At 35.9% G+C, this 24,464-nt stretch overlaps 2 protein-coding genes across 19 annotated transcripts in view; both read right to left on the bottom strand.

Moving 5' to 3' along the window:
* The window catches only part of LOC123564405 (muscle-specific protein 300 kDa-like), a 188,485-nt gene extending 176,821 nt beyond the window's left edge, over positions 1–11,664 (bottom strand). For 16 of the 18 annotated variants that reach the window (XM_053517326.1, XM_053517374.1, XM_053517332.1 and 13 more), the window contains exons 1-20: positions 11,333–11,664; positions 10,767–11,084; positions 10,092–10,412; positions 9,611–9,780; positions 9,193–9,349; positions 8,811–8,963; positions 8,106–8,597; positions 7,498–7,803; positions 6,766–7,236; positions 6,350–6,633; positions 5,827–6,034; positions 5,198–5,515; positions 4,811–4,975; positions 4,429–4,587; positions 3,956–4,273; positions 3,452–3,778; positions 2,925–3,077; positions 2,375–2,539; positions 1,911–2,234; positions 1,314–1,376 (exon numbers count right to left, since the gene is read on the bottom strand). In XM_053517326.1, the coding sequence (XP_053373301.1) occupies positions 1,314–1,376; positions 1,911–2,234; positions 2,375–2,539; positions 2,925–3,077; positions 3,452–3,778; positions 3,956–4,273; positions 4,429–4,587; positions 4,811–4,975; positions 5,198–5,515; positions 5,827–6,034; positions 6,350–6,633; positions 6,766–7,236; positions 7,498–7,803; positions 8,106–8,597; positions 8,811–8,963; positions 9,193–9,349; positions 9,611–9,780; positions 10,092–10,412; positions 10,767–11,084; positions 11,333–11,623 (5,163 nt within the window). In that variant the 5' untranslated portion in view covers positions 11,624–11,664. Of the gene's footprint in view, positions 1–705; positions 721–1,313; positions 1,377–1,910; positions 2,235–2,374; positions 2,540–2,924; positions 3,078–3,451; positions 3,779–3,955; positions 4,274–4,428; positions 4,588–4,810; positions 4,976–5,197; positions 5,516–5,826; positions 6,035–6,349; positions 6,634–6,765; positions 7,237–7,497; positions 7,804–8,105; positions 8,598–8,810; positions 8,964–9,192; positions 9,350–9,610; positions 9,781–10,091; positions 10,413–10,766; positions 11,085–11,332 lie in introns of all 18 variants that reach the window. The other 2 variants (XM_053517369.1, XM_053517376.1) reach the window with 2 other exon arrangements.
* Positions 11,665–11,986: 322 nt separating this feature from the next.
* LOC128548554 (muscle-specific protein 300 kDa-like) overlaps positions 11,987–24,464 on the bottom strand; it is an 80,981-nt gene continuing 68,503 nt past the window's right edge. The window contains exons 12-28 of the mRNA XM_053523790.1: positions 24,014–24,295; positions 23,306–23,605; positions 22,676–22,993; positions 22,135–22,458; positions 21,755–21,904; positions 20,401–20,703; positions 18,716–18,877; positions 18,168–18,388; positions 17,349–17,457; positions 16,434–16,754; positions 16,037–16,213; positions 15,666–15,704; positions 14,999–15,319; positions 14,263–14,589; positions 13,618–13,929; positions 12,472–13,446; positions 11,987–12,160 (exon numbers count right to left, since the gene is read on the bottom strand). Coding sequence (XP_053379765.1) covers positions 11,987–12,160; positions 12,472–13,446; positions 13,618–13,929; positions 14,263–14,589; positions 14,999–15,319; positions 15,666–15,704; positions 16,037–16,213; positions 16,434–16,754; positions 17,349–17,457; positions 18,168–18,388; positions 18,716–18,877; positions 20,401–20,703; positions 21,755–21,904; positions 22,135–22,458; positions 22,676–22,993; positions 23,306–23,605; positions 24,014–24,295 — 4,815 coding nt within the window. The remainder of the gene's footprint in view (positions 12,161–12,471; positions 13,447–13,617; positions 13,930–14,262; positions 14,590–14,998; positions 15,320–15,665; positions 15,705–16,036; positions 16,214–16,433; positions 16,755–17,348; positions 17,458–18,167; positions 18,389–18,715; positions 18,878–20,400; positions 20,704–21,754; positions 21,905–22,134; positions 22,459–22,675; positions 22,994–23,305; positions 23,606–24,013; positions 24,296–24,464) is intronic.

The raw sequence follows: 24,464 nt of genomic DNA, 5'->3' as shown, positions 1-24,464 counted from the left end.
GAGTTGAACCATTTTGGGAACAAATTTCTGGTATTTTGAAGAATAAATATGGTAAAATAACGTCTGGGGTGAGAGTAAAAAAAGGTCTAGGTGTGTATGATAATGAAACAGGTAGACCTCTTTTTGCTTTCCCCCTCCACCTTACAGTGTCTTACTTAGGAATTTGCCTGTGGCACAAGTTAATACCTACATCATGTGGACATACAACATCTAAAGCAATATGATATGAGTATAGTGGTTTGCATGACAACATGGAGGGATGGCAAAGCATATATTCTTGCATGTGGTCTGTGTATCAAACATGTCCCTTGACAAAAAACTTTTTTGGCTAATGCTATATCTTATAAAATCTAAAGTAATTAAATCAACTCCCTTCATTTTGAGATAAAAGACGATTAAGGCAACTAATGTTAATGTAAACTTGTACAGAAAAATAACAAAACATATAAAACGAGGATTGAAAAGTTTATGAAGAACTTATAATTTTGAGATTTTCTGTTTGGAAACACATGCAACAAACCTATTCTGCTAAAAGGACTATGTTTTCTACACAAAAGACCATCTAACTGAATAAGCCATGAATAATGCAATGGTACGCTTGATTGAAATGCAAGGACGAGAACATGTTCACATGATCATGAGCCGGTTAAAGCTTTCCCACAGCAGGAATAGGCATGTAAGCATAAAAATAATGAAACCACCTACGTGTTGATCGGTGCCCTAGATGAACAGAGTAAATTAATGAGATGATGGTGACACAGGATAAATTATTTTAATGTTACTGTATCAAGCTTGATATTGTGTAATATGGTTACAAGAAATAACACTGCTACATTGATTAATTGCTGAAATAGTACATTAAATACAGCACAAGTTAAGAAACTGTTTTTCAACAGTTTGTATTATCCAGATATTTTTTTACCATTTCCAGAATACGTCTTCAGCAAAATCTTATGTTTCTATCTGCACAAATTAATGTTTTATGGTAACTATGCTAAGATGATGTAATACCATTTTATGATTTATGGTCACAGTAAAAAACTAACTGATAAATGCATGCTTCAAAGTTTCTAAATTACTGACTGGAACCACAATACATGAAATTTCTAAGTTTCTATTTTAGTTTATACAAACATAAAACTTCCTACAGACATTTTCAAACAAATGTGCAACAGAACACAATTAAAGCAGGATAGAACATTAGACTGTGTCCCAAAAGCTATCAATGACTACAGTGAACCAAGCAGGTAGTGTACCAGTCCACCATAAACAAGATGGCTGCTAATATGGCAGCCAATGTTGAATACTCTTACATTTTCAACTTGTGAAAACACTAGAATAACATCTTCCCAATCTTCAGTATCACGTTGCATTCCCTGGGTTAGCAGTAAAGATGCAAAAATTTTCAATCACATAGAACACAAACACACACAATGATGAATCGATGTTCAACACAACAAAACTCACTTTTATTTCTAAAACATCAATTTTGTAATAAAAATGTAGATAAATCCAATACTAAATTTTTAACTCTTGCAAGAAAAAATACAAAATACCATAAGTTTCATCTAGATATTATTTGACCTTTTTTACACTCACATAAAGTAACTTTATTCCTGTCAAATACAAGAGTGCTGAAGAATAAACTATTATATTATCAGAGAGTACACACCAAAGGTAACAATTTTGATCTTTAAACTCTTGAAAGACAACAATGGAGAATACGACTACTTTCATTTAGAGATTATTTGAGCTTTTATCTTATCAAGAATATATTTATTCCCGTCATGATACAGGAGTACAGCAGAATACAGACAAGTATGTCACCATAGAGTACGTTACCAAAGAAACACAACTTTGATCCATCAACAAAATGAAGAACTAGTTCAAAACAAAAATGTCTTCATTACCTGGTATTTTTTCAACTGATCCTGTTTCTCCTCTAGGGTAGATTTAAGCGGGAACTCTTTGATACGTCTTTCCATTTCCTTAATCCACTGGGATATGATTCCATATTGATCATCGTACTGTCCCCAGTGGCGTACAGCCTTATCGAGACTGTCCTGTAGGGAGGACATTTTGATACTGTAATCTTCCCAGTCCAGTTTGAGAACATCGAGCTCCTGCTGGATCATCTGGCGACCTTTCAAGGCCGTTGATTCCATGGCTCTCTCTGTACACTGCTCACAAGCTCGGATCTTGGCCTCTCCTTCTGGCAGAGAACTCATTAACTCCTGGGAAATACATCAACAAGAATGTAATCATGCAACTATACCACTTGATCTTGACTAAGATAATACAAGCTAGAATAAGTGAGCTATTATCAAATACTACAGTAAGAATATTCTTAGCAAAATATTTGCTACAGTCTAACCTTGACCCTGTCTAGTTTGTTCTGAAGGGTGTGCCTGTCACCGGCAGTATCAGAGCAGGTGCTCAGTCTGTCTTTCATCAATGTTAACCAGTCTACTGCAGCCTGCAGGGCATCATGATGATCCTGGTGGTCCTTTACGGCCTTGTCGGACTTCTGTATCTGCACCTGTAACAAATGAGCAAAATATCTTTAGACTTTTTAAGTATGAAATAAAGTTGATTAAACTCAGCAGTGGTTAAGAAATTTTACAGATCATTACAAAACTATCATAATTATCTTAATTCTGAAGTTTGTCTAAAAGCCAATATAGACAATGTTGCTGCATCTGACCATTGAATAATTTGAAGATCAAACAATACATGTATAGGCCAGGTCAAACTTCACAACAGATCAGCTTCAAAAGCTTCATACCACATGTTTTCTCACCTGGCAAGGATAAGCCAAAAAGGGGCCAGAGTCCTTAACAATTAGGAAACCAATTAACAAGAAGATTGCATTTAAATTAAAATCTATGTTCAAAGAATAGAAAGGTAATCTGACAATGTTTTACCTTTGCAGTTTGAGCTAGATTCTCATATCGCGAGTTGATGTCTTTGATAAAGGATGCCACGTCTGAGTTAGAGGTGGACTGGAGAACACCCTGCGCCTTCTCCACCACAGAGTCTACAATACGCTGATGTGATCCTACATCTTGTAGTAATGACTGAAAATAACAAAATAAGAAATGTTAAAACAGAACGTTATACTTCAGAAAAATAATATTATATTTATAACATTACAAACTTCTCACAAATATGGAATACATGGGATGGTTTCGCAACTTTAATTGCAAGATTTCTATATATACTAATCAATTCTCTAGAGATGGCAACTCCCAAAAGAAAACAAAAAATTTGTCAAGAAAACCATTTATAAACAATTATGGAAAATCTCCTTGTTAAGTGTGTTTTGTTGCCCAAGATTTACCAAAGGTGGTACCAAAACTGCTAAATAGTTTTGATTTATTAAAAATCTTCTTTCAACTAAATTTATAATGTGAACAATCTTCAAGAAATGCATGTATTGTTTATAACCTACCCTGTGATTTTGAAGTTGCATGCGTTTCTCTTGCAGGGTATTCTTCAGGTCCACATCTGCCCTCAGGGTGGCCTCCGTGTCACCAAGCCAGCGTAACAGTGCATCCTGGCCTTCTGAGTACGATGACCATTGTAACAGGAAGTTGTCAACACGCCGCTGGGTGTCATTCAGTGCACTGAAGAGTCGCTCCCAGTCCTCCTTTGCAGAACGTAAACTTTGGCGTACTTTTTCACGTCCTGCTGCAGCGGTGTCAGGATAAAGCTTCTCTCCTGCTTCAATAGCCGAGTTCAATCTCTGCAATCCATGTTCTTTTTCTGCCAACATCATCTAAAAACAGTCAAAAGTCTCAATAAAATATCTTTCTATGCAACCAGCTTTCCACACAACCGAAAGAATTCACTTGGAATAAACTTCCAGACATAACCTTCTTTTCAAATCTATAAGAGATGTTTGAAAACAGGATTATTTATTGTCAAAATGTATATGAATTAAAAAGTAACATACCTGAATCATGGCTTTCTTTTCTTCCATTGTATCTTGATCAGCTGCTGGTTGTTGGCATGATTCCAACTTGTCCTCAGCTTGTCCGAGCCAATTTTTGAATTCTGAGTATCTATTGTCAAATGCTTGATGATCCTGAACATATTTGTCCCACTTGCCGATCAGGTCCTTGATCAGTGTGAGAAGTCCACGATAGCGATTGGTCAGTTGGGATACCTGTGTACTGAGACGTACATCTGCACTTGTGTGCATGAGATTCTGGGCATCATCGGTAAATCTGTCAAAGTCCGGCTGTCGAGATAAAATCTCCTCTCTTTGTTTCTGGAAGAAAAATTAAAGGATACTGAAAATCACTGACAAAACTGAATGTTATAAACTTTTTTCCTAGAGATAAAAAGTGAAAGAACTGAAGTCCGAAAATGTTCTACATTCTTTTTTATGGAAAGTGAGAAGTGTTATATTGAAATGTAAACTACCTTGAATTTTTCCACTTGAGTTTTCTTATCTTCCAGTGTTGATTTGAGTTCATAGTTCTTCACTTGTTGTTCCATATGTTTAAGCCACTGTGAGCAGACATCAAATTTGGATTCAAAATCTCCCCATTGTAACATGGCATGTTCCAAATCCTCCTCAGCCTAGATGTGATAAAAGTAAAATCTTGTGACATATCATTGAAAGCCATAATGATGCAAACTAAAGAAAAGGATTTTGCTTGAATACAGTATAATTACAGAAACACTTGTCATATTCCTAACATCGGCAGCACTTGTAAAATCCAGTTAAAATCAATTAACTGCTAGACTTGGATTAGAAAATTATATACTTTATTCTAAACAAATACAGCAGATGTAAATTTACCTGTCTAATTCTGGCTACATAATCCTGCCATTCTGACTGCAGATGGTCCATTTCTCGATGGAGAACTTCCCGTCCTGCCATGGACGAGTTTTTGGAGGTTTTCTGACACATTTCATGGGTAAGTTGTAGTTTCTTCTCTCCATCACCCACATGGCTGGCAAATTCCTGCAAGATTCAAAACAATGTAATGCCACAGAACTTCCTGACTGACAATATAAAAGCTATACTATCCTACTCATTAATATATTATGAAAAGCTGATTATGAAAATAATAGGTTCAATGTAAGTAACAGAAAAATGAAGCTTTACTCATCCGGACATACTCTTCTAGACATAACATCCAAAGACTCCTGCCTTCTTAACAAGGATTACAATATTTTGACATACCCTCAGTCTCTCCAGCTTGTTCTGTATGGATACACGATCTCCAGATGTGTCCGCGCACGCCTCCACCTTGTCACGTGATGAGCTCAACCAATCAGCACAGTCCTGGTAAGCATCTTGGTACTGCTGGTGATCCTTGACTGCAACCTCAAATTTCTCCAACATCTGTTTAGACTGGTTACACAGTTTGCCATATTTCTTGGTTGCCTCGTCAACGAACTTGTTGACCTTGGCAACAGGAGATGACTGTGACAGAGACTGGGCTTTCTCATTCAGGTTGTCCAACACATGCTGTCTTGACATAATGTCTTGATGAAGAACCTGTCAATATACAACATCAAATATAAAACTTGCACCTAATTAACTGCCAAAGAATTATTAATTGTACATTTTTGATTCTTAAACTCATTCTAATTGCAAAGAAGTATCTTGGCTCCTACATGTACTGTAAAAAAGTTTTCAATATACTAAGCAGATAAACTCAACAATCTAAACTTTTGGAACTTATATTACCAAATGTTTTTTCTAGTCAGGACGACTTGAAGGTACCAAGAGACACGCAATGTAAGTAATTGGAAAATCAACAAGTTGTCAAATATATGTATAAATTATAATCACAGAAATCAGTATACCCTGTGATTTTGTAGTTGTGCTTTCTTGTCTGGTAAAGTAGCTTTCATGTCAGTGTCTTCGTTTAACTGAACTTCTGTGTCCAGCAGCCATTTTTGCAGCTGCTCGTAGTTCTCATCATAAGAGGACCATTGAATAAGGCACGACTCCAACTTGCGCTGGGTTTCTGAGAGCTGGTCACACACTTGCTCCCACTGGTCACGTAATGATCTAAAATAGGAATACAATATATGACAATGATTCCTTCACACCTTATTTACTGTAGAATTTTCAAAACTGAAACTGTAAGAAAGGTGAAAATGTATATTATCTATCTTACATTATATTCAGTCATTCAGTGATATATAGACTGATGAGAGAGAATTAAGTTTTAGGATATCTTGTAAACATATTAAATATGTTAATTTCCTACCAGATTACTTCTTAGGTATATAGAAACAATTTTCTATCAACTACTACTCTCAAAGATCAACACATGATTACATTATTTATCAAACCTAAAGACTGAACAGGTGGAATCCTTACCTAAGCTCCTGTCTAATTATCTCCCTTCCTTCAGCAGCTGTGCTGGGGTACAACTTTTCTCCACTTTCTACAGTAATATGTATTTTGGCTGCACCCTGTTCTTTCTCTGCCATAAGTTCCTGTAGTTTTGTCAGTCTGTCCTCTACATCCTGTCGATCCCCGGCCATGTCGGCACATACCTGCTGGCGTCTCTGCAAAGTCTCAACCCACTCCACACATTCACTGTAGTTGGTAGAGTAATTCTGGTGCTCACCCACATAGTCTTGCCAGCGGTTAATAAGATCCTGTAATGACAATTCATGTATTAAGTAGAGACGGATTACAAGTATGTTTGTTTTATCTGTAATATTAAACATTTTACTACATTTCTTTACTTCTAATACAAAATAGATTTACAAAACAAATGTTCAACCTACCCTAAGATTAGTTTTCAAATGTTCGTATCTCGAATGGAGTTGTGAGCTGTAGTTAACGAGTCTGGAGTCAGCACCCTGCATATGCGACACCATGTCCTGTAACTCGTCAAAGTGTCGTTGCCGTGCCAACACTTCCTGTTGCATCTTCTTCAACTTCTCGACCTGACCTTGTTTATCTCCGAGGGTCCTTTTCAATTCCACGTCCTTAACAGCCGATTCACATTCTCTCAGCCATTTGTTGAGCTGGTCACATGACCCATCGTATGCTGTCAGTGCCTGAAGGGCATGCATCAAATTTTCCTGTGTGTCGTCCATTCTGGTTGCCAGAGCTTCCCAGTCCTGGGTTAGACCTTCAAGGTCCCGTTTGATGGCAGTCTGACCTTGAGAACCAGTCTGTGGTATGGTTTTCTCTCCCTGTACATGTACAGCCTTCACCTTTGCTTCACCATCCCTCATAGATTTGACTAAATCCTGTAATTCGAATTAAATTTAATTTTGCATGCAACATCTAAAATTCTTGTCCTTTAATTCTGAAATTCTGAATTTAACAATCGACATTTTTGGCAAAGAATGGACTATTTATAAAACAGAGTATATATCTGACAAGACAAAACTTAAAACTTGCTTCCATTTTTAAAAGCAAAATGACAACTGCTTACTTATTACACATTAAATGCACTTCATCTAAACATGATAATTTTCCGCTGGGAACACTGTACAAAGATGCTATACCTGTACTTTGTCAAGTCTATTCTGTAAAGCCTGTCTATCACCACTAGCCTCCGCACACACAGCTAGCTTGTCCTTGGTAGCAGCCATCCAATCCTGGCACTGCTGGTGTAAATCTTGTAGTTTCTGGTGCTGGTCGACTTCATTCTCTGCCTTTTTCACCTGAGCCTTGGCCTCCTGGCAGAGAGCATTGTATTTGGCATTGAGTTGGTTCAGTTTGCCCTTGACTTTGGTGGAGGCTAGGGCACTGCCTTTGTCGCCAATACTGTCAATCATACTCTGATGAGACAGGATATCCTGACACTTCGTCTGAAAATACATACAAATAAATGTGAAATTAACTAAATAGGGGCAATGACCTTATTTTCTCTATAAGCAAATGATTCTATTACAACTTCATACTTTTTTTGTAGTTCCAAATTGATTTAAAATCTCTACAGATTTAATTAAAAACAGCACAAAGAATTTTTGTTCATGTATGTAAGTAGTAAACTTTATTATGGCAAGTCTGTTTATTGATATAACATTTTAGGAGTTGCCATCTTGCAAAAATAAACAAGACACCTTTTTGTAAAGAAATAAATTTAAGCAGTAAATACAAGCATTCTTACTCTATAATGTTGAAGAGCAGCTTTCTTCTCCTGCAGTGTATTTTTAGGCTCAGCTTCTTCCTTCAGAAGTTCTGTAGATTCACCGACCCATTTTTCCAACTGCTCAAAGTTCTCATCAAATGAGGACCACTGCATTCTGCAGCTGTCCAGGTTTCTTTGTGTCTCATGTAAAGTATCATTATAATTCTCCCACTGGTCACGTAGGGAGCGTAATTCATGTCTAATACCCTCACGACCCTCGTTTGAGGTATTTGGGTAAAGTCTTTCACCAGATTCAAGAGCAGCATTAAATGTTGTTTGTCCCTCATCATTAGCAGCAGTAAGAGCCTGTATAGTGTCTAGCTTGGCCTCCAGGGCCTCATTGTCACTCGGCATGTCAGAGCACTCAACCAGCTGCTGTTGCTGGGCTTGGATCCAGTCAGTGCTTTCCTTGTGCTTGGCATTGTAAGCCTCGTGATCCTCAATGTTCTGTTCACAACGCTCCACTTGCTCCTGAAAAATAGTGTATCACAATATACTGACCACTTGCAATTTTTTCAAACTGCAAATATATTTATTAGCTTCTTCCTGCATGATGAGATCCAATCTGTAAAGGACTTATAAATCAAAATTTGATCTATCAATATCACAACAAAAACCAAGAACAAAAACTTTTGGAAGAAAATTATGATATCAATAAGCTGAGAGCTATAAAAGAAGGTGTACCTGTACAGAGGCAGCTAGGGTCTGATATCTGGACAGCAGTTGTCCAGCATATGAAGCGGTTCTACCATCTCCGGTTGACCTACTAATACCCTGAGCAGAATCACGTACATTCTCAAAGTCTGGCTGATGTTCTACAACATCTTGAGCAAGAGCCTGAAATACAACACATTCTTTAAGATTACAAAAAATGAACAGACTTTTTATTCTAAAAGTGAAATTCTGATTGTTGCAAAGTTCCATCAATCTTTCATATTGTCTTAAATGTATTCAAGCAAAACTAAGTATTCAATTTTAAGAAAAATTTAACAATACATTCAATGAATTCTCCTACTGGTAGCACAAAGTATGTAAGTGAATGTAAGCAAGTGTGAAATATGGTTACCTTAAATTGTTCATACTGTTCAATCTTGCTGGGTAGATCTGGTTTGAGGTTTGCCTCGTTACGTACACGAGTTTCTGTGTCCTTCAACCACTGAGACAACGTATCATACTCCTTGTCATAGGCCTGCCATTGGTCAATGGAAGATTCCAGCTTGTGTCTGTAACAGATTAAAGAATTAGTAAGAATATAAATATATTACTTCTTAAATATCTGAAAAGATTTCCAGATAAGATTAAATTAAATTCCAACCATATATTACCTACATATCAAACACTGCCTTTGAATCCAGACATTTTCAAAAAGTATGAAGAAGTAAACATCAAGTTTCTAATATTATATCACAAAATAATGACATCTTGACAACTTATGCAAGTAACATCTCAAAATAGTATCCACAGAAACAAGATAGGCTACTAACTCTGTATCCTGCATGGCTTTAACAAGCTGTTGCCAATCTGCCTCTGCCTGTTTCTTCTGGCGTTCCAGCTCAGCTTGTTTCTGTTTGGGTAAGACAGCTTTAAGGGCCTCAAGTTTCTCTGCTGCGAGATTCTTCTTCTGTTCTCCTTCACTAGCACCATTTATAAGGTCCTGTCAAGAATAATGAAATTTTGTTAATCACTGGAACTTGTTAACTGAGAATTATTAATCATTCAAATGCAAGCTTTTGAAAAAACAGTAAGGCATCCATTTTTTTGCCTGAACGAACCATTTTAGGCAAATTCTGCGTACACTTCATTACAAAATTGATAATACTGTATTGTGTTTTGTTTTGAGAAACTTAACTGATCAAAATATTTTCTATCAAAAATTACATTCTTCTGGACTATCCATTTAAAACAATTATCTCTAAGTGTTATGGTCAGAAAAGAAAAGAAAAATAAAAAGAAAGACTATATTACCTTAATGGTAGCAAGTTTGGCCTCTACACTGTATCTATCTCCTGCAATATCTCCGCACCATGCCACTTTCTCGAGGGCAGCATTCAACCACCTCTGTTGTTGTTGCTGAGCATCATGACAGTGCTGTTCTAGTGTACCTTGTAACATGTCCTCTATCTTGTCACCACGGTTCACCACAGAATCAAACTTCTTCTTCAGTACAGCAGCATCCTTGGCGAGGTTCGAAGTCTCGGCAGATGGGAACTTGGCCTGCATGGCTTCAGCTTTGTCCATCAGAGCAGCAACTCTCTTCTTATGTTCTGCCATTTCTGCTTCAAGCTCCTATAAAGTAAGATTATGAACAAAATTTAATGTTAATATGCATACATGTAGACATTTACTTGCATCAAGAAGATTATCTTATTGTCACTATTGTCCCCTTATAATTTAGAGCATGTTTCTTTCAGTACATTTTTTCAGTTAATTCGACAGGTATAGTTCTTCAAAGATTAACTAGCTTTACATTTTTAAAAGAAGTTGAAAACGTTATATTTTAAAATCACTATGATTGAAAATTAACAATGTGTTCATACTGATAATGTTATTGCAATGACATGGCAATATGGCAAAATATTCATTAATACATGTACCTATAACACATCAAAGAGTGTTAAATTTTGAAATTAAACCACAAACCTTGCAATTTTCAAGCCTCTGAATAATGTCATCATCTGTTCCTGAAACGTCATCACATTTTCCGAGTCTGTCCTTCATCTCATTCAACCATTCAGACTCAGCCTCAATCTCCTTCTGTAAGTTTTCTCTCTCATCAGTAAAGTTAGCCATCACACCTTCAAGCTGATTTGCTAGTTTTGTGGCTTTATCAAATTGTTCCTGGATTTCTTTTTGCTCAGCAACAAGTTGTGGAATGTCTTCATCACGATTCATTGCTTTGAGATCATCAATTTTCTGGCTCATCTCGTTCAGGACTTCTTGGAAGTATGGAGCCTCCTCCTGTTTCATAAATCAAGAACAATTTAATAATAATTTTTCTAACTTAAGCTTCAAGTTTATCTGAAATGAAAAAAAAATCTGCTAGTTATCTACTCGGACTTTAACCTTAACCAAAAAAGCATTTCAAAACCGTGTCTTCAATTCATTTCCAGATACTAAGATTCTGAAAAAGTACCTTCCTTCTGGTAAAAATATCTCTCATGATCAGTTATCTTATTAGTTAATAACTTCTTAATAGTCACACTCACCTTGAATTTTACAAGACAGGCTTCGACACTGACGGCATCGTCAAAGTTTTGGAGACTGTCGTCCAGCCTGGTAACCATGGTGTTCACCCATGATTCCAGTTCCTCTTTCCCAGACTGCACCTGGTCCCAGCAGACAAGTTGTGCTTCTAGGTTCTGTTTGTGCTCATCTATGGCAGCATTTGATGTTTCCCATTGATGATTGGTGTTGTCGAGATCTTGTTCAAGTACGGAAATGTCAAAGTTTGGTACATGCTTGAGTTCTTCCAGTAACTGAAGACCTCTAGCATTCATCTGGTCAAGCTGTGACTGGTTGGCATGCAGCTCAAACTCAGCATTCTGAATGGAGCAACAATAAACCAATGTACACCAAATGAATTTTATCTAATATTCATGTGAAGGTTTTGTGAAGCAAAAAAATGAATTTCTGAAAACTGCAATTATAAGTAATCCAGAAATTTAAAATACTGAATTAGATTATCGAAATGTTGCTCTTGCAATGTTTAACATCATTTCCTAAGCCTAATTGAAATTATTACAAATTGTTTCTTTAGAGTAATTTAATGTAGCTCTACCTTATGTGATCTGGCTTCTTACCAGTTATGTAAAGGCCCATATCGGCTCTACAAGAGAGTACAATCCAGTGTCGGCCCCTGTTCAGGTCATGTAATGTGCCAAGATTGCTACAGTGTAATACTGGGTTGTCGCAGCGTGCACCATCCAGGACTCATCACTTGTAGGCCATGTACACAGAATTTCTTGATCGCCGCATTTCTGACGACCAGTTCTCTGAGTTCTCATATCAGGTTGTGCAAACATCATCTCTGTGTCCTATGAAAGCCATAATAGAGAATGAATGAGGCCAAATTATCAGCTTTTTAAAGTAAATATCAATTTTGGGGCTTCCACACAATTGTCAGACTATGAACTCAGACTTGATTAACTTGAAACTGAAGGGCTAAAAGCTGTATCTCGAGTCTGAATTTCTCATTAGCAAAACAGTGATTTCAGCAATATAATTGTTACTTGATCATGAACCAAGTTAAAGATCTCAGGCACAATTTTATATATCTCAATATCTGGTAAGCATCAGTGGTTATTGTGTACAATGACAGTAAACACTTACATAGAAGAAATTTTACATACAAAATCCCAGTCAATTTCTCTACAAGATCTTTCACACCTTGGAGACTAGATTTATCAACAGCTGCTGTTCCAATTCTTTCACCAACATCACCTAGTTTATCAACAAGTTCTGCTTGTTTTGACTCAAATTCTGCCCACAACTGAGCAAGTTCACCAAGATGTTCTTGTTTTTGCTTGGAGTTAAATAATACAGAGTCACACATTGAGTCAAGTGCTTGTAATTCTGAGCCAAAGTGTAAAGTTCTTTGAGTTGCACGATCTTTAATAGTTAACTGTGAAGTTGCCATGAGCTCATCTAATGAGTCTGCTTCATTCATCCATTGTCCCATATCTTCTCTGAGAGCTTTCACTTCAGCATTTATTTTAGCAACTTCTTCCTCTTTAATATTAGGTGATGCTAACTTATTTTGAAGTGTTTTCAGTTTAGCTTGAGCATCTTTATGAGAAGTTTGGTATTCATCCCATTTCTCGCACAATTCTTCCCGATTTTTCAACAAATCGTCTATTTTAGTGTATCCTCCCATCACCCTGTCAAACCTATCTCTCAGTATAGCTGCCTCATCATCATTACAGTTAGCTATAAGTTCTTTAAATTCATCACATAAGGCATTAAATGCCGGTTCATTTTCATCACATTCACGCTTCAGAGCTTTAAGCTTCTGCATAGTTTCACCGACTTCGTCGGAATATATCTCACTACCAGTGTCCAATTTCCTTTGTGTCTTTTTAATCCATTTCTCAAATTCACCGAGTCTGCCGAGAAAGTTTTGTCTATGTCTGAGAGCACCATTGAGCATGTTCTGTCGCTCGGTGGTATCTGCTGTGACCTTATCCCACTTTGCCTTCACACTGTCCTGTCTGTCTTTCAGGTCACGTATTCCATCTGGAGTCGCGTGTTGTTTCACCTGCTCAAACTGACGGTGTAAGGCGTTCAAGTGGGGCTGCTGGCTTCTCACCTCTTCTTGTAATGTCTGAAACAGATCAAATTCATAAACTATGTTTCACAGTTAAAAGGTGAATCTTTAATTGTAAACTTTTGAGATTTAAAAAACCAGAAAAGTATTGACAATTTTACCTTTATTTTTTTGGAAATATGTGTAATGTATAACTGCAAAAAGAAAAGGGTTTAAAAAATTCTTTACCTTGCAGAGAGCGAGTTCATGTTCCAAGACCTGAGGGTCTGTGGAATTAATGTTTGGTTCCTGGGCCAGGCGATTCTCAAACTTCTCAAGAATTTCTTCAATGTTGTTAGCTTCCTGGTTATATGCCACCCAGGCTCCCTGCATCTTGTCCACTCTATGACTTCGCTCCTCTGAGGCCGAAATCACATCATTCCAGCGCCTCTGCAGGGTCTCAAGCTCTTTCTGCATGTTTGGTTGGTCAAGGATATAGCCAGCCTCTGTGGTCATTTTCTCAAATATTGGGAGATTTGCTTCACATTCATGTAAGAATCCCTGGAAAGATAATCATTATATTTTTCAGAGATTTTCTGGAATTTAGTACAAAATGTAACATGATCTGGAACAATAGAATAGAAAGGTTAGCTTACAATTCAATCAAAACTTTACACTGAAAATTAATCTCAATTTTAAAGATCTGTATTTTGTTACTTCCAACATTTTGACAATGCTTCTGCAAACTGCAACGGACAAAGAAAAAAATTTCAAAGTTATTGTTTATTTTTAAGTATTAATCTTTACCAATAATGATTAGTACTTGAAAGTGAAAATGTGCTTTACTTCAAATGAGGTAGTTTTTTTCAAAAGGAAAACAAGATGACAATTTACCTGATGTAAATCATAAAGTTCTTTGGCCTCTTCCATGCTAGCACATTTAGGAAGTTCTGTGGCACAGTATTTCTCTGCTTTCAGGATCCATGGCATCAAATCCTGTGCCAGATTCTGGTACATCTGCCAGTGTGCCACACTGCCTGAGAGGGCAGAGCTACGGTCCTTTGCCCTTGCACAGAGACTCTCCCACTGACGTCTTACAGTAGAAAGCTTAGATTTGAGAGCAGCAGTTTCTCGAGATCTGAAGTTCTGTGACAGACCTCGTGCATCTTTCTCAAGATTTTCCAGGGTGATATGGTTTTCATAAACTTCAGTGGAAATTTCCTGAAAACAAAAATAAAAATATTTCTAAAAATGTCAAATAATGGATAAGTCAAATGATGTTATTTTGTAAGCTTGTATTTATAATTTAAGGTATTAAGTTAAAAGATAATCATTAACACTACAAGTAAAATTCTCTATGTTTCAGAATACATGTTGCTTTGTATACTATGTATAGGCAATGTTCCAACATTTCAAGGAAAGAATAGCATAGAGAAACATCAATAGAACACCAGAAATCTCCACAAATGTTTTTGGCATAACAAGACTGTTAAGACTGTTGCTCAAGAGAAAGTAATTTATTACATGTATAGGACTTGCCACAACCATGATTTTTTTTAACAATTAAGGTGAGGTTTTTCCTCTCACTACGAGAGATTAAATATGTATTGTGTAAAATATTAGCACTCACCTTTGCTTGCTCAAGCTGATCTTCTGGTGTGCTTGTTTTATTTTCATAGACTTCATTTAGTTTTTCCTCTTTCTCATTCAACCAGTCACAGAAATGGGTAAGACGTTTGTAATATTCTGTCCATTTAGCAATGGTTGCTTCAAGATCTGCCAACTTGGCATTCAGACGAACAGACACATTATCAAGTCTCTTGTCTATATCTGTCATTTCTCCCTTCAACGGGCCTCGTCTCTCTCGACTCGCACCCTCACAGAGCAAGGCGTTCAGTTTCTGGACCTCATTTAAGCTGCCTTTCAATTTGTTTAATGTCTGCTGCAACTCCTAGGTAACAAAAAAGAGAAATTCAAAAACTCTTAATAAATCGCAACAAGAACAAATCACTACTTCCTTAGCTTCTTGTAATAAGAGGAAAAACACTGGTGTTCTGCCCCATATAAGATTTAGAACCAAACCTCTTACAAAGTTCTTCTACATCTTGAGGGCTGAGCGCGAAACTATTGTATCTTGTTCTTTATTTATATACAGTTACAATAGTTTCGCGCTCAGCCCACGATCTATAAACAGGCATTCAATAAAAATAAAAAACGACACCTTTAGTAGTATAGTCTTCTTGCAGGCCTGCGTGTTGAAGGTGTTCTCAGCTCGCTCGCTTTCTTCAGGTACTGACCATTTTTCTCATTTTCATACCCCAGTCACCAACATTTTTCTGAAATTTCAAAGAAAGCAAGACTTGTAATTATCTTTTTTTATATCTTATATTCTCCCTCACATAAACTCCCTTTTTAAACTAAAGTTCAACTAAAGTATAGCATGGAAGGTCAAAAATTTGTTACAATAGTTTCCAATCAGTTTTATGTTACCCGAAGTACCATGAGGCTATTAAATGAAAACATACAATACAGAAAACTTTCGAATGATGAGTATTTATTTCAATACTTATGATCCCTATTGATAAAAAAAAAACCACTTTGTTGTTTATATAAGGGGGCAGACAAATTCAGCAGACAATTTCTCAATAAAGACAGAAAGTCAACTCACCTTTAATTTTGTATGCTTAGCTTTAGCCAGTTCATTTGTATCTTTCAGTTTTCGCTCAAGATCCTGGATATTTTTGGCAATAAATGACGGAGCATTGCGATCTCTCTGTAAACGTTTGCCCGCCTCAATATCAGCCATGATTGATGCCCTCTCTGCATCCAATTTACCCATCAAATTCTGTAACAAAAAGTTAACAAAATTTAATGGAAAAAGTACTCAATGCTGATAAAAAATCCATCATTATAATATTTAATGAATAACTAGACTTACAGAGCTTGGTTTAGTTTCACTCTGACAAAAAATTCGAACAGCATGTATGTTACCATTTAGACTAAAATCTATATAAAGAAAATTATTAGGTACACAGGTAGTATACCTGTAACAATTTAAAACTGACCTCATGTTCATGTAGATAAGTACGAGCATCCTCGAGGCCATCAATGAACGGCTGATCCATGACTTGCTTCTGAGCGTCATCAAGCCAGCTTGACCGCTTAGCCATCCCGTCACGGAAATCATACGCCTTTGAAAATACTGCTGATTTATCATTGGTCTTCTCCATATTTGGTATCAAGTTGTTGAATCTCGCCATCATGTCTTCGAGTTTTCTGCGTTCACGTTGAGCATCTGTATCGTCCGAGTCAGCAAGAAGTTCTTCTAGGTTGTTCTTCAGCCATTTGGCGTCCTCACCTGCCTTATTCATGTTCTTCAAGGCTTTCTGTTTAAGATAAATGGGAGCATTTTGAAAGCTAGAAACACTGAATGACTATAAAAATGAAAATTTGTTTAATCATTATATCCCATCTTGTACTGATTTTAGCTAAGATAAGTATAGCTACAACGAAGTCACATTTCCTGGTATGTTATTTTGGTTGTAGATATGTAAGCTTTATGGGATAACTAACAGATTTCAAAAGGTAATTCCAACACTGCGAAACTATTAATATTTGTAGGGGACTAACCCTTATCATGCTGGACACGACTGAATCTGCCTTTGTGGCCAGTGCAGATCATAATCAGCCTGCACGTCTGTACAGTCTGATCATGATCAGCACTGTTCACCATTCATTATCATTAACGGTTAATAGTACTGTCCAAATTGAACAATGGACAAGTTCATTACAGAAATTAAGCAGGGTTTGGGGCTAATTTTCATGGATTTCATGGAGTTGAGTCAATCCACAAAATTTAGTCCTGTCAAACAAGTAAATTTCTCATTCAAGTTCAAAGTAGAAATCCACAATTTCATATCCCCATGAAACATAGAAATATGAAGTATATACTGGTGTAAGAGAGAGAATATTGTATTTACCTGGAACTGAGCTTGGAGATCTTTGTATTCCTCATTGGTAAGATCTTCCTTCTGTAACTTCTTCTGCAGATCTTCAATTTGTTCCACAAATCCAACAAATTCTCCAAGTCTGAAATCAAGCAGGCACAGGTTTAGTAAGAAACAATAAAGATTAATGTCAACTACATGTATAGGCATAAGAGACTGAAGTTTTAAAGATCAGCCAAATTAGTTCATGAAGTAATGAAAAGGCACCTTTTTGTACTATCAAGTAAAAACTGCTTCTGTCCAATGTTGTATTCTTGTTATATCTCATACAAATGATAGAATTTCTCCGTGAAATGAACTAGAAATTGTAAGACAGTTAAGAAACAGGACTATCTATTAAATCTGTATGACAAAATTTCTCTTTGAAATGAAATAGAAATTGTAAGACAGTTAAGAAATAGGACTATCTAATCACATCTGTATGACAGAATTTCTCCATGAAATGAACTAGAAATTGTAAGACAGTTAAGAAACAGGACTATCTATTAAATCTGTATGACAGAATTTCTCAGTGAAATGAACTAGAAATTGTAAGACAGTTAAGAAACAGGAGTATCTATTAAATCTGTATGACAGAATTTCTCAGTGAAATGAACTAGAAATTGTAAGACAGTTAAGAAACAGGTTTATCTATTAAATCTGTATGACAGAATTTCTCAGTGAAATGAACTAGAAATTGTAAGACAATTAAGAAACAGGACTATTTAATCACATCTGTATGACTAAATACAACTCTAAAATTAAACACAGCTGAATTATTCAAGAACTGACCAAAGTTTTTAAACTACATACTTGGCATTGTATTCCTTCCATCTCTCTGGTAACTGTTTCAATGACAACAGTGTAGCATCCATGGCTTCCTTGAGTTTGTTCCAACGTTCTATATGGATATCATACTGGTCCCTCAATGTGTTATCTCTGCTGTCATGACGTACCAAGTCTTTTGACAGGTTATCCATAGTGTCTAAACACTTCAAACACGTCTTCTGGAAGTCACCCTGGTGGAACATTTGCTGTTGAAGAAAAGAAAGAAACTATGTATTTACCTGATCTAAAACTTACACCAAGTTTTCCTATAGTTTTCATCAACATTTCTGTGTAATCCTTCAATATTCCATAAATGGTAAAACACAACTGATGTTACAAAAAATAACAGACCAGTTGGTTTTCAACTAATCAACTGCTCTAAGCTATGAAAAATTGACAATAGGTTCTGAAACTCTTTTAAGGAACTAAAATTGTTGCCTTAGAGAAAAGCTATTGTATTTGTCTGAGTTCCTTGTTGAAACTTTATTCTGTTATTATAAGTGTTCTGTTCTAATACATGAAGTGTAAAATACCTTGTGTTTTTGTAATGTTTCCTTGACATTTTCTCTCCGCTGAAGTTTCTGACGTTGCTCATTTATAGTCTTCTCTGCATTCTCGACTAGACTGAGGAATTTCTCTTCCTGAACGGCAAACTCTAGTTTGATCAGTTTTATTGGAGCTACTGTTTGGCTTTGCTGAAATATACACAAGATACATGAACACTCTGTATTCGCTTGCTACGGCTACATATTACAAGTCCCAATTCCACTATATGAGAAAACTGTTTAGATTTTTCATTTTTTTAAGTATGAATTATCAAGTATTTCTGATGTATCTACTTCCTTGACAATATGTTCTACATCTCCGCTTAGAACATTATGATGTAACATTTATGTACACTACCAATCAATTAAGACCAAGTTTTAACCGAATACAATCTGCACTGGCTGCACTCTCATGTTCTAGTGTACAGTCAGCTTAATCACAAATGAATGAAAGCATGCAACTTTATACAGAAAAGATACAAACTGAAATTTCTAAATTCTATATCTTGAGAAACAAGTTCTATTATTAGCATCAATAAAACCGAACAGTTCATACACTTTCTTTCATGCATTCTGGTATCTAAAAAATACCTGCTTCATTTCCAAGCTCAAAATGAATAATACAGATTATATATAATATTATGAAAATAGAACAGCAAAGAACTAAGATATACAGCAAGGTAACAAACCAAAAAGCAGAAATGTAAGTAAGCTAAAGATTAAGCTCATACTGAGAGTAAGCAATGCTCAAACTGGGTAAAACAGTTCAACTTTCAACTATAAATTAACCAATTTCACTAATATTTGGAAAATAGTTCTTAAAATGACTCTCAGATAACTACAGACTTCATGAAGACAGTAAACCTTTAGTTTGTCAAAATCATTATCAAGTAATAATCCAACACAGTTGAGTTCATAATTAAAGGTCTTACTGAAATGAATGACTGAACAATTTTACTGTTTTTGTCCAAGTTTCCACTAACTTATTAACACCTGTATCACATAAGAGCTTTGACAAAATTAAGGCCGTCTGGGTTAGACAGTAATGCTAGTAATGATGAAGTAAAGTTGTCTTACAATGAAAACATTCTTGCCCGACTACTGAATATTAAACATGTTCTTATCTATTCAAGTTGCCTAGACCAAAAGGTAACTATTCTAAATTTTTGAGGACTGTGAAATAAAATACATCTACCAAACTGTAAAAAGCTTCTGGGTATATTTTCTACTTTTTAATTACAAAGAAAAAAAACCTACATCTTGACAGAATTTTATCTGTACTGGATATATATATATATGGTGGTTGCAAGCTTGGCTAGCATAAAACCAAAGTCTAAGCTATAAATAGCAACCAATCAGAAGGCACGCTTCACTCACCTGACCTCTGACTAACTTGATCATTTATCCCCGCTGGCGAACTTCCGTTCTTCGAAATAGGCGCGTACTTACAAGACCTATCTATACAATTCTCAGTATTACATCACACTTAGAATAATGGGAAACATAAATGAGCTGTGTAACAGATACCAAAATTGATAGGCTTTGTTCCAAATGGAAAGCTCATGCAGAAAAAAATGCAGAGAAAGTAGAGAAACCTTAGAAACCCAGAGGTGGGTGTGGCATCAAGTAGGTCAGATGCTCATCAGGCGAGCAGAGACAAACAGCAGTCTTACCTCCCAACGTTGTTGAATATTTTCCATTGACTCGGTTAGAGCCGGCCGATCTTCCTCCTCCAGGACGACAAGAATGTCTTGACATGCATGCAGGTAATCCTGCAACATGCGTTCATCTACACGCACAAAGAAGGCTTTATGTTTACGTATAATACTCTCATAGTCATCTTCAGTATCTTCAAGAACAGCCTGCGCCTGATCAAGCCAAGCCTCAAGGGTGTGCTGTTTTTGATGTAAGACCCGCCAAAGCCGGGATAAATTATCCAGCTTCTTTTCCCAATCTTTGGCTTTTGTTACACACATCTGAAATGTTTTTGTGTCGTTTTTTCTCCTTTTGCAAACTGAATATTACCAAAGTGCCAAAGGCTCAACTACTTGAAAATTTCAAATAAATCCACAGCCAATGACCTGAATGACCTGTTACCACCTACCTCCAATTTGATAAAAATTTTAATAGCTTTCAATTGATTGGTTAAATTCTACTCTACTATAAAAGAAGCATAAAAGAATTAGCATAAACAAAACACAGCAGGTGTCATAGCAGTTAGGTTAACTTAAATGTGATTGGTTCAAACATTTTAATAAAACGAGCACATTGTGGCCTAGAACTAAAGTCTAAGAAGCAATGACGATACATTTTAAGTCAACAGTTGTAACGAGATATGATCCCATTATGTCATGATCATGCATCAAGCATTGTTTGTGGATTATTTACATGCATGGATGCAATATGATCAGAACTATAGACTGCTGTACAGTATTACAATCAAAGAGGGCTGTTTATTTTGTACGCTTTCACTGATTTTACGTCGTAAATCTTCCTAGCAAAGTTAACAATAATCTTCACAATTACAAGTTATTTCTTGAACACACAACTTCCTATAAATGTATCACATCAAGCCTTAACGAAAGTGGTAATTATTTGAGTAAGTCTTCATTGCATAAACTTTATTTTACATAAACCATGTACATGGTTGCATGTTTTTTTTTATGGAAACTTGGAGAGCATGGGATACTGTCTAATGTAAAAAAAAAACAACAAAATTTGGGCAGAAGTATTTTACACTATTTTTCAAAAACTATATTAATGTGCACTTCCGTGTGTGCTGTTTTTTCTATTCTGTCTGATACCAATGAGTAAAATGATTTACAATCTTGACTTAATACTTTGGCGAGGTCTTCAATAATTACTTACATACTGAACAAATCTTATTCTACACAACCCATTTTATTAGCTGATGAAACAATCTTTGAACTCTGTTCCCCTAAAACTGAATAAACAGCCCTCTGCAATACATCTTGTACAATTGAAACAAGCTAGATTTGTTGTATTATCAGGCACATTATCACTTACCTGGAATCTTTGGTTCATTTCTTCTACAGGTTGGTCAATCACTGCAAAGTCAACATTTTTTAACTTGGGTTTTGATGTGTTCACCTTCTGGTATACCTTGTTTTTACTTTCAACAATGGATTTCTGGTATGTAATCTCAGAGAAGAAGGCCTGAAACACAGGAAATCAATAATTGATATTTGTAACCTAATACGCTATAAAAAATCTGAGAAATACTGATTAATCTGTACAATACATAAAGTAACCAGCTACATTTTTTTCTGTCTTGTCTATACAAAAGCATGCCAAGTGCTTCCATGACAATGTGTGTCTGATTCCCAAAACTGACTGGTTCTAAAGTTATCTACTATTACATTCTAGCTGTGTCTGGTTCCAAATACCTTATGTTTTTCAAGCCTTTGTTCTGTCTCTTCCTGGGTACCATCCAGTTTGTGTGACTGAAGGAGAGCTTCTCCATTATCCAACCATTTATTCAGATCTGTAAGTCCAGTCTCGAGAGATTCTATATTTGGTAACACAGCCTTCAAATGTTTCACTCGGTCAGGAATTTCTTTGCGCAGTCTAACTAGCACCTCTTTTTGAATATTGAGTGACTGTAACATCTCCGTGACAACATCTTGTGAGCTTTCTTTGACCAGAGATTGAGCTGTTTTTGTCGTTACTTTGAAGTCATTTTCTATTGAGGGAATTTGAGCACCATATTTCTGAAATGTTCACAAACATTGAATTTGTTTGTAACTTATGTACTACATAAGAAAATTCACAGAAAACGATTAGGCATAAGCATATCAATGTCTTTTTTCTTGATTAATTTTTTTGCAATAACATAAAAATTAGAAATGACACCATCTCGGTGTAAAATACAACATTTTACAAAATAATAACCATAAGAAAAAATCTGCAATTTCTTTATTTACTTACATCGATTTCATTGAGATAATCCTTCAGCACCGCATGTTTGCACGGAACTTCTCGTGCAACGAGTTCCTCTGCTTCCTTAAGCCACTGAGTTAACCGGAGCAGACCATCATTGTACTCTTTCCTTGCCTTTCCAACAACCTCTACCTGCTTGAAATGTTGGAACTGGTCAACGAGGTCCTTAAATCTCCGGTTGATCATCAGTAACGTCTGCTTGATTTCCACAGCAACAGGTTCCTCTGTTGTTTCTATGAGGAAGTTTCCTGCCTCGTTGAGGATTTTGTGTTTCTCTTCAAAGTCTGGGAGGTCAGAGAAAAATTGCTGCAAAAAGGAAAAGTGCAAATTATTAATGCAATTGTCAAATTTTCCATCTTATCACTCTGTGCTGTTGCAGGAACATTAAATAAGAAAGGATTCCACTCATTTAACAAGGTTCTAAATGAAATTTACTGAAAATACATAAAAATATTAGAAGATATGTAGTAAGTAATATATCTCTTACAGATTTATTCCAAATATATTAATATTATTCAACTACCTGCACAGGATGTTTATTTTTAGACAGACCACATTTTATTTAACAAAAAAAAATGTAACCAGTTTGTAAATCTTTACACAATTCTCAATGCTTACCTGTTTTTCTTCAGTAGATCTAGACATGATTTTCTCGCCATCGTTCAACCACACTGTTAATACATCTACACAAGCATTGTATTTCCTCCAGCAATCTATCACTTCCTCTAACATTGACTGTACACTTTTAATCTCCACAGAAACTTTCTTCCATCGACCATTTACTTCATCAAAGTAATTAGATATTCTCTCTACTTCCTCTTTGTCAATTTTAGCTTTTCTGTATGCATCTGCATGTTTCTTACAGGTGTCATAAGTTTTGTCATAGTTCTTGAATAAGTTTCCATTATGTACAAAGTCCTACAAAGAAAACATAAATAGTTTCAATGCAAGGTATGTTTCTAGCATCAAGTTCTAGCAAATTTAATACAGACAATATTTTCATAAAACAATTTACACTTACAAGTTTTTGAAAAGTATTCAAACAAAATATATGGTTTTCAGCATTTTTAAAGTTTTCATTATATTTATGTAATAGGTATTCATTTTATAACATCCTTTCATAACTACAATACTAGGGAAAGCCAAAAATATTCTACTTCATTTGCAGGTTCACATATTAAATTAAAATGCAAATGTTTAAATATGACATTAAACTTATAGTCTTTTATGTGGTCTCTTATCACAGGTAGTCCTTAACACAAGTTTAGCTTTATCAGAAAAGTATTACACCAGTCATACACAGAACAGATTGAGGTAAAACCTTACTTTATAATCAGCAAGCAACTCCTCCACACTCTCCTGGCGACCATATTTCACTGTCCAAATTTTCAATTTGTTTTCTGATGCTACAAGGTATGCAAGGAGTTGGTATTTCATTTCCTCGTACTCGAGTCGTCTTTCACGTTTTGGTGCCATGGCAACCACTACCTGCAGTCTCTGGTATAGGTTTTCTATCTGTGGTGGCGGGAGGAACTCGCCCTCATACCGACCTGCACGCTTCACTTGCATGAAAAATTGTCTATTTGGTTCCAATTCTTTAAAGAATTTCTGGAAAATACATAAAAGAATATATTATCTTCTTTATTCAAGAACGATTTCATCATCACATTTTTGTACTAAACTACAAACTAGCACACTAAAAAGAATGGGTCTAATTAAGAATGTTTACTGTACTGGTAACTATACATTGTATTTTCTGCTTGGTGCTGTGGGATAA

The sequence above is a fragment of the Mercenaria mercenaria genome, chromosome 1, assembly GCF_021730395.1.
Source record: "Mercenaria mercenaria strain notata chromosome 1, MADL_Memer_1, whole genome shotgun sequence".
Taxonomy (NCBI): Eukaryota; Metazoa; Mollusca; class Bivalvia; order Venerida; family Veneridae; genus Mercenaria; species Mercenaria mercenaria.
Note: the sequence above shows the minus strand (reverse complement) of the source record. Positions and strands in the feature narration are given on the sequence as shown.